This window comes from Pituophis catenifer, unplaced genomic scaffold, assembly GCF_029215685.1.
Source record: "Pituophis catenifer annectens isolate HBS135680 unplaced genomic scaffold, rPitCat1.0.hap2 SCAF_7, whole genome shotgun sequence".
In the NCBI taxonomy this organism is placed as follows: Eukaryota; Metazoa; Chordata; class Lepidosauria; order Squamata; family Colubridae; genus Pituophis; species Pituophis catenifer.
The window spans coordinates 87,954,354-87,967,885 of NW_027256887.1; the positions used below are offsets into that span (position 1 = coordinate 87,954,354).

General features: G+C 46.2%; 1 protein-coding gene across 2 annotated transcripts in view; it reads right to left on the minus strand.

Moving 5' to 3' along the window:
- The window catches only part of KLHDC10 (kelch domain containing 10), a 50,992-nt gene that overhangs the window by 31,177 nt on the left and 6,283 nt on the right, over positions 1–13,532 (minus strand). The window contains exons 3-9 of one of the 2 annotated variants that reach the window (XM_070947469.1): positions 12,964–13,118; positions 11,572–11,720; positions 10,742–10,826; positions 9,421–9,487; positions 7,669–7,716; positions 6,369–6,508; positions 3,957–4,420 (exon numbers count right to left, since the gene is read on the minus strand). In XM_070947469.1, coding sequence (XP_070803570.1) covers positions 4,211–4,420; positions 6,369–6,508; positions 7,669–7,716; positions 9,421–9,487; positions 10,742–10,826; positions 11,572–11,720; positions 12,964–13,118 — 854 coding nt within the window. In that variant the 3' untranslated portion in view covers positions 3,957–4,210. Of the gene's footprint in view, positions 1–3,956; positions 4,421–6,368; positions 6,509–7,668; positions 7,717–9,420; positions 9,488–10,741; positions 10,827–11,571; positions 11,721–12,963; positions 13,119–13,532 lie in introns of those variants that run through there. The other variant, XM_070947471.1, reaches the window with a different exon arrangement.

The following is a 13,532-nucleotide window of genomic DNA, read 5'->3' on the forward strand; positions in this document are numbered from 1 at the left end:
AGGAATTCTGAGGAAAGTCCACCAGTGGCTGGCTGAGGAATTCTGGGAGTTGAAGGCCACAAATGGCTGGCTGAGGAATTCTGGGAGTTGAAGGCCACCAATGGATGGCTGAGAAATTCTGGGAGTTGAAGTCCACCAATGGATGGCTGAGGAATTCTGGGAGTTGAAGTCCACCAATGGATGGCTGAGGAATTCTGGGAGTTGAAGTCCACTGGTGGCTGGCAGAATTATTCTGAGGAAAGTCCACCAGTGGCTGGCTGAGGAATTCTGAGGAAGGCCCACCAATGGCTGGCTGAAGAATTCTGGGAGTTGAAGGCCACCAATGGATGGCTGGCAGAATTATTCTGAGGAAAGTCCACCGGTGACTGGCTGAGGAATTCTGAGGAAAGGCCACCAATGGCTGGCTGAGGAATTCTGGGAATTGAAGTCCACCGATGGCTGGTAAAATTATTCTGAGGAAAGTCCACCAGTGGCTGGCTGAGGAATTCTGGGAGTTGAAGGCCACCAGTGGCAGGTAGACATGCCACAATCAAACTGAGCATGTCAAATTAGCATAAAATGGGTCACAGAAACAGCAGATGTTAAAAAGTATGTAAAATAAATAGGATTAAAACGAAAAGACATTCGGTCAGTAGAGGTAGGTTTTGACTTACGACAATTGAACCCAAAATTGTGGAGTTGTTGAGTGAATGTTGCCTCCTTTTGCAACCATTCTTGCCACAGTTGCTAAGTGAATCACTCACGTGGTTGAAGTCACGTGGATGTGAAGCGAATCTGGCGTCGTTGACTTGGCTTGTCAGTTGCCAAAGGGGGATCACGGGAATCCAGGACGCTGAACGCGTCATAAATCGGAGCCAATTGCCAAGCATTTGAATTTTGATCATGTGACCACGGGGATATTGCAACGGTCTTGTGAAAAACGTCGCCAGTTGCTTTCTTCAGTGCCGTTGTAACTTTGAACGGTCACTAAATGAATGTAAGTCCAGGCCTACCTGTAAAATCAGGCGTGACTCACTTAACAAACAATCCTTGCTTACCAACAGAAATTCTGATTCCGTTTTTGGTTATAATTCGAGGACTACCTGTACTGGGGGAGGGGGGGATGTCCTCCCAACCCATTTATCCTGGTTAGTGAATCAAGCCATTTTCGGAGTTTGGCCATTGCATTCAATCATAGCCCAGGCAAACAGGATTGGTTGGCATGAGAGAGTTTGGGTTTGGGTGAGGGTTATTATTTTGATCCCGTGACCACGGGGACATTGCGACGGTCGCTAAGTGTGACAAACCATCGCTCAAGTTGCTTTCTTCGGCGCCGCTGGAACTTCGAACCGTCCTTAAACGAAGAGAGAGCCGCTGATGCCCCTTTCCCGCAGCCTCACCGGTTCCAAAAACGGGCAACATTCCACTCTCAAACTAAGAAAAACTGTGAACTAACAACCATTAAGAGTTTCCAAGGATATTTTAAAAAAACACATACACACAAACCAGCATCATTTCTCAAGCTAGTTTGATGCCGGTTAGGGATAAAATTTTTACAGAATTATTTCCAACATACAGTCAAGACACAGGGAACATTGCTTTTTCCGGCGTGTTTTTTTTTTTAAAAAGGCAACTAGTGTGTGCAGCAATGCAGGTAGTCCTCGACTTACGACCACAAGGGAGCTCATAATTTCTGTCGCTAAGCGAGACGCGAATCTTGTCCCATTTTATGGCCTGCCTTGCCTCAGTGGTTAAGGGAAGTGGTTCACCGCGATTGAGTTAGTAACCCGGTTGTTAAGTGAATCCCCCTTCCCCATGGACTTTGTCACGTCACAAAAGGGGATCGTGTGACACACACACACACCGGGATGCTGCGACCGTCATAAATATGAGTCAGTAAATAAGCGTCTGAATTTTGATCACGTGATCCTGGGGAGGCTGCAACGGTCGTAACTGTGAAAAACGGTTGTCATTTTTTTCAGTGGTGTTGTACTGAACAGTCACTAAATGAATTGTTGTAAGTTGAGTACTACCTGCAGTTCATAGTTTGTGGAGATCCTGGACTTAGAGAAAAGTTCGCTTAGTGACTGAATTTACAACGGCACTGGGAAAAATGACTTAGGACCTTTTCTCACACTTATGACCTTGCAGCATCCCCATAAATCACGTGATTTAGATTGAAACACTTGGCCACTGACTCACATTTATGACCATCGCAATGTCCCGGGGCCACCTCATCCCCTTTTGCGATCTTCTGAGAAGCAGTGTCAAGGGGGAAAACCAGATTCTCTTTTAACGACCGTGCTGCTAATTTAACAATGTGGTGGGAAAAGTAACGTAACAAATTTTTCACTGAACAACAAATTCTGGGCTCCATTGTGGTCGCAAATCAAGGACTCCCATTTATTGGGGATTTTTGATTTGAGACACACCACAGCTACGACGGGGCCGTTCTTGGGAACGAAGACCTGGCTATTGACAAGGTCTTTTTCAGAGAATATTCCCCTCCATCCAGCATTTCAAAATTTTATTTAAAAAAAAAAAATGGACGGAAAACGAGAACTTCAAAGAAAGGCCAGTTGGTCGGAAGAGAAGGAAAATTCGTTGCCGATACAGCCTGCAGTACGGAATCTGGGGTCCTCCGCCCACCCCCATTTACACACGCAAACACACTTGCAACGGGAGAAAAAATAATAGCATTTTCACGATTTTTTCTTTTGAATACAGGTAGTCCTCGAGTTACAACCACCACCGAGGCCAAAATTTGTTGCTAAGTGAGGCAGAGTGAAGTGGGGTTTGCCCCATTTTACCACTTTTCTTGCCACAGCTGTTAAGTGTCTCGCTGCGGTTTTGTTAAGTCACACAATTTGTGAATCTGGCTTCCCGTGGACTTTCGCAAAAAGGGGGAGTGGCGTGACCCTGCAGACGCTACGCCCCGTCGTAAATGCGAATCCGTTGCCCCAGCGTCTGGATTTTGATCACGTCATCGTGGGGAAAGCTGCAATGGTTGTTAAGTGTGAATAACGGTCGTTAAGTCCTTTTTCCAGTGTCATCACTCTGAACTGTCACTAAACGGAACTGTTGTAAGTTAAGGTCTACCTGTATCTTATTCTATTTTTTTGAGATATATTCTATATATCTTATATTTCAGTCATTTTTCTAGTGTGGGAAGTTGATAGGAATGGCAACTTAGCAAGGATCTTTCCGGGTCAGGCAGCAGCATATCAGAAAAAATCGATATTTGCGGTATTTGGGTAGCAAAAGGACCCCTTTCACACAGTCACAAGGGGCAACACCTGTTGTCACCTACTGTAAAAGAAACACACACACAAAATGACAAAAATTGTGCAGAGTTTCCCTAATTTCCTGCCAGGAAGCAGGAAAACAGCCTCACCGGATTCCAGAGAGAGCCAAGACCATTTTGTGGTGTGTTGAACGAAGGACACCACGTCTTACCAAAGGGGAAATCGAGGCCTGAAACCGGAAGGCGGTGACCGGGTCCTCGCCTTACGACGCTATAAGCATGTGACAAAAATCCAGTACAGGTAGTCTTCAACTTACAACCACAATCAAGCCTAAAATTCCTGCTGCTAAGTGAGACAATGAGTTTTCCCCATTTTATGAGCTTTCTTGCTACGGACGTTCAGCGAGTCCCATGTCGTTAAGTGAATGTGGCTTCCCCCGTGCTTGTCAGAACGTCGCAAAAAAGGGACCCCAATGGGACACCGTAACCATCATAAATAGGAACCAGTTGCCGAGCATCCGAATTTTGAACACGGGAGACCGCGTGGACGCTGCAACGGTGTGAAAAAAAACGGACGTTAAGTCACTTTTTCCACGGCTGCTCTGACTTCCAACGGTCACTAAATGAACGGTTGTAAGTCGAGGACTACCTGTACAAATTCTCTCAGCCACAGCAGCTGTTTCGTTCATGATGTATTTATAGGTCTCCATAAATTAAAAAAAAAAAAGCACAGAGTTTAATAAATTCTCAAATCAAAATAGAAAAAAATTATATATATATATAACGGGAAAGGCATCCAAAGTTCTTGGCGAGTAAGGCTTGGAGAAGCGGGGATTTTTTTTTTTTTGTGGCCTGCTCCTCCGTGGCGTTCTCGGCGGGACCATAAATAAGAGAGGAAATGAGAACGGGCGAGAGGGGAGGGCTGGAGGGGAGGGGAGGGGGAAGGATTTTGTTTAAATTAGCGCGCCGGCCTGCGGGACGTTTTTTTCATTTCAAACGTTCGATGAGTCCCTGCGTCAGTCCCAGGTGCAAAAGCTGCGATCGGCTGAGGTTGGCCAAGTGAGGGAAAAAAACCAGCACCTTCTCCCAACAGAGTTCCAGCAGGCTGGGTACCACGAGCCACATCTTAAAGAGAGACCCAGTCCGTCTGTTCCGGTGAATGTCCACCACGCCTCCGTGGACGTACATGCAGCCGGCCTGTGGAGCAGCAGCAGCAGCAGAAGAAAAAAAGAATATATATATATTTTTTAGAATTGTGTCTTGAAAAGCTTCGAAGCTCTTTGCCTGACCTCTTCTGGCAGCCCCCCCCACCTCCAAGAAGATAATGGACAGAGTTGGAAGGGGCCTTGGAGGTCTTCTAGTCCAACCCCCTGCTTAGGCAGGAAACTCTGCACCACTTCAGACAAATGGTTGTCCAATCTCTTCTTAAAAGCTTCCAGTGTTGGAGCATTCACAACTTCTGGAGGCAAGGAGTTCCACTGATGAATTGTTCTAACGGACAGGAAATTCCTCCTTAGTTTTAAGCTGCTTCTCTCCTTCCATCCGTTGCTTCTTGTCCTGCCCTCAGGTGCTTTGGAGAATAGCTTGACTCCCTCTTCTTTGGGGCAGCCCCTTGAGATATTGGGACACTGCTATCATGTCTCCCCTAGTCCTTCTTGTCATTAAACTAGACATACCCACTTCCTGCAACTGTTCTTCGTATGTTTTAGCCTCCAGTCCCCTAATCCTCTTTGTTGCTCTTCTCTGCACTCTTTCCAGAGTCTCCACATCTTTTTTTACATCGTGACGTCCAAAACTGGATGCCATATTCCAAGTGTGGCCTTATCAAGGCATTATAAAGTGGTATTAACACTTCACGTGATCTTGATTCTGTCCCTCTCTTAATGTTAAAGAAGTGGGGAAAGAGGGTGGGCTGCAAAGGCTCCTGTCCCACCGGCACTGGCTGTGGGAGGAATGACTTCAAGCTATCTTTGGGGGGGGAGAGGTATTTCCGGAATCACAGGATTCAAACTTTGGAAAATCTGAAAAGTCATAACTCTTTGGAATGATATATATATATAAATTCCGGAGATTGTGATATCTGTCTCTTCTTTTATAGCTACACCTGGAACTCGTATTTTTAGGATAGTTTGCAATATAGATATATCTATATAATAAAACTGCAGAATGCCAAATAAGTAAATATATCCATATATATCCATATATGTCTATAACTATAACCAAGAGCCTTGGTGGCGCAGCGGACTAAAACTGCTGTTAAAGTAGCACTTAGCTGCCAGCTGCCTGCAATTACTGCGAGTTCAAATCTCCCCAGGCTCAAGGTTGACTCAGCCTTCCATCCTTCCGAGGTAGGTAAAATGAGGACCCGGATTGTGGGGGGCAATAAGCTGACTTTGTATAAAAAAGAACACCGCTTAGGGGGGCCCGAAATCCCTACTGAGCAGGTATATACAAAAGTATGAGGGCTATTGCTTAACGCATTGTAAGCCGCCCTGAGTCTCCGGAAAAGGGCAGCATATAAATCAAACCAATAAATAAATAAAATAAATAAATAAATAAACTCTATCATCTATTCTATATCTATCGAGAGAGAGGCAGGGAGGGAGATAAATATTTGGCATTTTGCAGTTTTATTAGCTGCCCAGGAACGGAGGCACTTTTTAAGATGTGTGAACTTCAACTCCCAGAATTCCCGCCAGCCAGCCACGAATTCTGGGTCTTCGAAGTTGCCAAGGTTGAAAAGCACTGGTCTACATACAGATTGTGGAGAAACAGGCTCGGGTCCAAGCCTGAAGGTTCATGGATGTCCCATTCGGCCTCCTTCAGGGGCCAGGTGATCTGAAGGGCTGACATTACATCTACCTGACCCGCCAGAGGGAGGAGGCAGGGGGTGTTAAAGGTCCCCCCTCTTAAGGAGGCCCATCTGGTGGGATCGAGAAGAAGGGCCTTCTCTGTGGTGGCTCCCTCCCTGTGGAACATCATCCCTGCGGAGATAAGATCAGCTCCCACTTTTAAGAGTTTTCCAAAGGCCCTGAAGACCCGGTATGGCCACCCTGGAGACCCCAGGGTGATAGGGAGCACTTCAAGGGGTCAGCCTGATTGCGGTCACCAGGTGGGTCAGGGGTGGGGAGGGGCAACCTCTTACCGGAGTCACAGCAGCACAGTGGAAATAAACGGGCTCGGGCATCACCGCAGGGAGCTTCACCCACTGAAACGTCTGCAGGCTCAGTTTCCAGATGTCGCCTAAAATCACCTCTCCGTTGTATCCGCCGCAGACAAAGACATCTGAGAGAAGACGGAAGGATTGTTTTCCCCCTCATCAATATATATGAATTATGGAATGAGAAATGAGTTTCCTGAAGGGTTTCTTTCACTGGCAATTTCCCAACGTTTCCCCAAGGCTTGCGAGTTAAATTCCCCAGTCAGCATGCATTTTAGCCCTCCGTTGGGCGTGGAAGCCGGTGTTCTGTCCCCCTTCCTCACACAGGCAAGCGTAATACCAAGCACGCCTGCCAATATTTTATTAGGTAAACAGATTAGAATTCTTGGCAGACCAAGGTTTTGGCAAGACCGTTTTAACTCCCATAAAGCAGAAGAGGACTTATCTTCAGTCCGTTCCAGGAGCAACAAATTATCCACCAGACAAGAGTTTAGTCAATGTTCAGTCCAAAATATATCCAAGCCGAATTTCAGAGATCACGATGTGACTTTCAGGGTTTAACGTTGTCCGTCACAAAGCCTGAAGAGCAATCCCACCCACTTTTATTCCTGGTGGGGCGTGGCTCCGTGACTCAGCTCAATCTCTGGCCCTCCCACGCCTCTTCCGTTGCTGCGCACGCTTCTCCCTCCGACGCTGCCTGGGATCAAGCCAGGATTCATCATCCTCGCTCTCTATCAATGGGTGCTCCGATATGCCTTCCTCCTGGCACATCCCAGGCTGTTCCTCCTGGCCTTCGGATGGAACCTCAGGCATTGCCAGAGAGGAAGGTCCTGGAGAGGGAGGCCTTGCCAGTTCCTCCCCATCACCTTCTGAGTCCTCTTCCTCTGTTAGGACAGGCTCGGGAGTCGGGATCACAACAGCCGGGTGGGTGACTGGGAGTACTAGTCTCACCTTAGGCATGAAAGCCAGCTGGGTGACTTTGGGCCAATCACCAGGAGACTGTGAGTTCTAGTCCCAACTCAGGCACCAAGTCGGCTGAGTAACTTTAGCCCAGTCCCTCTCTTTCAGCCCAACCCACCTCACAGGGTTGTTTTTGTGGGGAAAAGAGGAGGGAGGAGGAGGATTAAATATGTTTGCCGCCTTGAGTTATTTATAAAAAAATATAATAAAGGCAGGATAAAGAAATAATAATAAAAAATATGCAGCGTAAACCTGTCAGAATTCCACCCACCCCAAACAGGAAATTCTGTTGTTGCACAAGTTCCAAAATTAAACTATTTCTTACCATTTTTTATCTGTACACAGCTATGACATCTTCGGGCTGCAGGGTAATCTGTGGGTCAGAAGCCTGAATGTGAGTTATTTAATCCTTAAGATGCTTCTTTGATTTGACTTGTGGACTTCAACTCCCAGAATTCCCCAGCTAGCGTGGCTGGCTGAAGAATTCTGGGAATTGAAGTCCATAAGTCTTAAAGCTGCCAAGGTTGGATATCTCTGCTCTAAAACATCAGTTACTTCCCCATCTTTAGAAGTGGAAAAGTACCAGTGTCATGACAGAAAATTTCCCATTTCTCTAAAACATGATTTTAAAAAGCCTTATAGACTTCTGGAAAGCTTAACTGATGCAGACAGCAAGAGAGTAAAAATTGGGATACAGACCACCGACATGAGCTTGAAATATATGCAGAAATTACTCCGAATTAATCGCTAACCTAAATAAAGTCTATGTCAGTGCTTCAACGCTGGCATAGAGAGAGAGAGATAAGCTTTGAACTTTTGCCTGCTAAATCCCTTTGAAGTCAGGTTGTCGTGGAAATGAAGAGGGGGGAACATTCCTGGGAAATGACGAGACAAGAAGTCTGAAGAATGACTTGGAAGATAGCCAATGAGAAGCAGAGATTTGGGGATCGGAAAGGGAGGGATAAATTCATGAGTTCAGCTTCAATTTCTCCTGGCTGCACAAATGGAAGAGAATATTTATGGCCTCAGGTTGAATTGTGGGGGTCCTTGGTGCTCTCTGAGCTTGGTGGTTTCCTTGCAGACGTTTCATGACCCAATTAGGTAACATCTTCAGTGCTGGAAGGAGTGGTGTTTGCTCTCTGTTTATGTAGCCACCTGTATACAGAAAGCAAACTTCACTCCCTTCTAGCACTGATGACGTTACCTAATTGGATCATGAAACGTCTGCAAAGGAAACCAACCAAGCTGTTCTGTCCCCCGTCCTCACTCAGACAAATGCAATATCCAACACACCTGCCAATAATATATTGTATAAACAGACCAGAATTCCTGGCAGACGAGAGTTCTGGCAGCTACTTGTAAAACGCCTGCCAAATCCAATTAGTACTCCCAAAAGCAGTGGAGGCTTTATCTGCAGTCCGTTTCCAGAGCGACAAATTATCCACAAGAGTTTAGTCCAAAATATATCTGAGCTGAAGTGCAGGATTCACGATGTGACTCTTTAGAGTTTAAACGTTTGTCTGTCACAAAGCCTGCCGAACAATCACGCCCCCCCCTTTTATCCCTTGTGGGGCATGGCTCAGTGACTCAGCTCAATCCCTGGTCCTCCCACGCCTCTTCCTTTGCTGCGCACGCTTCTCCCTCCGACGCTGCCTGGGATCAAGCCAGGATTCATCATTATCCCTCTCTATCAATGGGTGCTCCGAAATGCCTTCCTCCTGGCACATTCCAGGCTGTTCCTCCTGGTTTTCAGATGGAACCTGAGGCATTGCCAGAGAGGAGGGTCCTGGAGAGGGAGGCCTTGCCAGTTCCTTCCCCTCACCTTCTGAGTCCTCTTCCTCCATGAGGACAGGCTCGGGAGTTGGAGTCACAACACAAGCTCAGAGAGCACCCAGGACCCCCCAGTGTCACAGATAAATGAAGATTTTTGAAAACAAAATTAGAAGACTCGATGGTTGTGAACGATGCCTCTGTGGCACGATTTACAAGACATTAAAACACATTATTATCTTCCTTTGGGCTTCAAAGGGCCCCCCTCCATCCTTGCCAACAAACACAGATCGTAAGACCCCCCTACCTTTCTTCTTATGAGGCTTCGTGGCGATTTCTTCCCAAGTGTTGGTTTCCAGATTGTAGGCGTGAATCTTAAGCAAGAGGGAAACACAATTCAGTTACAATTTGTTTTAAAAAAAAAAAAATCGAAGGCGGCCATGGAGCCCGGGGTGAAGGCTCAGCACTCCTCCGTCAGGGCAAGCTGCCTCTTCTCTGACAGATGTCAAAGGTTGCGGGATCCAATCTGGGCAGAATGGGACAACTGGCCACAGCCAATTTGTTGCGGCCAATTCGCCCTGGGACAAAACTTTACACAATTCTCCTTAATTGTTTAAAACGTGAGTGGTGCGATGGCCTAGAGGGGGAGCTCTCGACTCACAATCAGGAGGCTTGTGAGTTCGATCCTAGGTAGAGGCAGATATTTCTCTCTCTGGGCACAATGAGAATAGATCTGCTCAACAAAACTCCGCATTGGCGACAGGAAGGGCATCCGGCCAGTAAACACTCAGCTCCATTCAGTTGCCCGGACTCCACCCCAATGCAAAGGATTATGGGGTCATTAGACGACAAAATTATTTAAAATAAGTAGAACATTAAATTTTTGCCTTTCACATTTCATTCTCTCCCTCTTTTCTCACGCTTTCTTTAATGATTCTATGCCACCATTTCTTTGGTATTAGTGTAACTCTCGTCCTGCAAGTGATTTGGCTGCGGCAAATTATCATAGGTCCCAATCTTTTGTCTTCCAGGTTTTCGGACTCGTGCTGGGGGCCATCTTCCGGGAACGTCTGTCTAGCCGAGTGTGCGTGTTTTTCTGTGCGTGGTGTTTATGTAACACCTGTTCCATGTAGGCTTTTTAAAGAGGTCGCTTGGGGTTTGTGTTGAGGGCCGGCTCTGGAGCTGTTAGCTGTCGTTTGCTTGGGCTGCCCAGCATTGGCAGTCAAGGAAAGGTGTCCCAGGTGCTTTGACACCTGTTTTGTCTCGACCACCAAGCTTGTGTCTTTTTCTGTTCACCCTCTTTCGGATTTTATTATTAGTTCAATTTGTATGCCGCCCCTCTCCGAAGACTCAGGGCGGCTACACGATTACACGAACCCTCTTATGGGTACCCTCTACTCACGACCGTTCGTTTAGTGACCGTTCGAAGTTACGACGGCACTGGAAAAACATGGCGTAGGGCCATTTTTCACACTTTAGTAGCGTCCCCGTGGTCAGGTGAACAAAATTCGAACCCTTGGCAGCTGACTCGTATTTATGACGGTGGTGGTGGTTGGGGGAGAGCTACAGAAGTCCAAATAAAAAAATAAATAAATAAAATATCAATAAAAGGCCTTTGAAGAGGTCACCTTGTCCAAGGAGTAGGCCGTCCAAGAGGTCCCGCCTCCCAAGATGTAAATTCTCTGCCCGTCATGAGCAATTTCGTGCCTGTACCTGAAAGGACAAGGCCGGAGGTCATAATTAAAATTTTCTATGTTATGTTATGTTATGTTTATTATATTTGTATACCGCCCTTCTCCCGAAGGACTCGGGGCGGTGAACAGCCAGCAGATAAAATACAAAAAATACAAAATTTAAAACAATATTAAAATCCAATTAAATTAATTTGGCCCACAGTTAAAACACTCCTATATTAAAACCCATAATTTAACAATTTAAAATTAAAACAATTTTAAAAAGTTAGATCAGGTCAGCCCGGCTTGATGAAACAGAAACGTCTTTAGTATTACCGTTATCCTTAATAGGTAGAATAGTCGTGATAAAGATGAATGGATTACCTAAATAAGAGCCTTGGTGGCGCAGCAGACTAAAGCGCTGTTAAGTAGCATCCACTTAACAAACGTTTCACTTTTAGCAACGGAAATCTGGGGCTCCATTGCGGTCGTAAGGCTAGGACTACCTGTACTGCATTCTTAACACCGCAACATCCCGGCTCTCGCTTTGCAATTGAATAACATCATCCTTGTTTCTATGGCATTGTAAGTCATATACGGTCCCTCGATAGTGAGATTGCAGAAGTAAAAATGTCATAAGTAAAATGGATAAATGGATGACATTGTTTCGGCAGTGAACGATGAGGTGTTTTTTTTAAAGGAAGAGTCGCCATGTTGCATCTCCCAGGGGACATTCTGAGCATAAAGGAGCCCCCCCCAAGACCACGGATTTTGGCCCCGCTGACCTTTCCTCTGGCATATCACAGTGCAGGCTGTTTGGCTTGAGCTGCGTCCATTCCCTGGTGTTGAGGTCCAGCTTATGCAAGTCTGTGCTGTAGATATAGCCAGTCGTTCCTCCAAAGACGTACAAGGACCCGTTAATGATGGCCATAGCCTGACAGGGAGAAAAGAAAAGGTCGTGTGAAAATAGGTGGCATTTTATGTAAGCTACATCAGGGGAAACCTGGTGGACAATCACTTAAATATGAGCCAGCAATCTGTGGCAGCAGCCAAAAAAAGCCATTGCAATTCTAGGTTGCATTAACAGAGGGGTAAAATCAAGATCACATGAATTATTGGTACCGCTTTATAATGCCTTGGCAAGACCACACTTGGAATAGTGCATCCACTTTTAGTCACCATATTATAAAAAAGATGTAGAGATTCTGGAAAGAGTGCAGAAAAGATGATTAAGGGTCTGGAGACTAAAACATATGAGGAACAGTTTCAGAAATTCAGTATGTCTAGTCTAGTGAAAAGGACTAAGGGTGAAATAAGAGCAATGTACCAATACTACATGTACCAATACTTCTCAGAGTGTTGGTACATGTAGTACCAATGAGAAGGACCTTGGGAGTTCTGGTACAGCCAAAAAAAGCCAATACAATCCTTGGTTGTAGAAACAGAGTCATAGAATCAAAATCATGTGAGGTATTAGTACCACTTTATAAAGCCCTAGTAAGGCCACAGCTGGAATGCTGCATCCACTTTTAGTCACCACATTACAAAAAAGATGTTAAGACTTTGGAAAAAGTGCAAAGAGGAGCAACTAAGATGATTAAAGGCCTGGAGACTAAAACATATAAAGAAGGGTTGGAGGATTTGGGTTTGGCTAGTTTAGAGAAAAGAAGGACTAGGGGGGACGTGATAGCAGTCTTCCAGTATTTGAGGGGCTGCCCCAAAGAGGAGGGGGTCCACCTATTCTCCAAAGCATCAAAAGGCAGGACAAGAAACGATGGATGGAAACTAATCAAGGAGAGAAGCAACCTGGAATGAAGGAGAAACTTCCTGACAGCGAGGACAATTTACCAGTGGAACAGAAGTCGTGGGTAGCTCCATCACTGGAGTTTTTTAAGAAGAGACTGGACAGCCACTTGTCTCAAATTGTGTAGGCTCTCCTGCTTGATCAGGGGGCTGGACTAGAAGACCTCAAGGTCCCCGATAGAAAAATGTTGGGCTCAATTGTGGTCGCGAGGATTAACTGTACCATTTTTTAAATCTTTGTTAATGTTACTATTTATGATTTTATGGTAAAGCCGCCCAGAGTCTCTCTGGATAGTCAGGTGGGGGGCATATAAATTTAACCACTAAAGGAATGTTCAGTGGGTTTCTTGAGAAGCCCGTGGCTGCCTTTTTACCTGTCCGTAGATGCGGTTCGGCTTCTTCCCTCGGCAATTGAAGAGGGCCCACCGTTTGTATCTCACGTTGCAGACGTGGACGTCGTTCCCGTTGCTCTCCCCGAAGGGGATCCCGGTGCCGCCAAAGACCAACAGGTTATTGCCGTGCAGCACGACTGCGGAAAGACAACACAGAAAGGGGTTTGGTGAACAAGACGAGCAAGGAGGAAATTGATCCAGCTGCAAATACTGCTATGTTGCGAAGAGCAGGTTTAGTCCCTGGCTTACAAACACAACTGGGCCAAACATTTCTGTTGCTAAGCGAAACAGATGCGAAGTGAGTTTTGCTCCACTTGTTGTGGTCCGCCAGCAGCCTGCAGAGCTGGCAGCAGAGTCAGACAGTGAGGAGGCCGGGGAAGAACATGGGCCAGTCCTGGAGGCTGGGAAAGGTCCGGACGAGGGCTCTACGTCGGAGGCAGAGATGGAGCCAGGACCATCTGGGAGTTATGTGCTGACTCCAGAGCCTCCAGAGTCGGACATCAGAGAGGCAGAGGAACAGGAGGAGCCTGTTCCTAGTGAGCTGCCAGAAG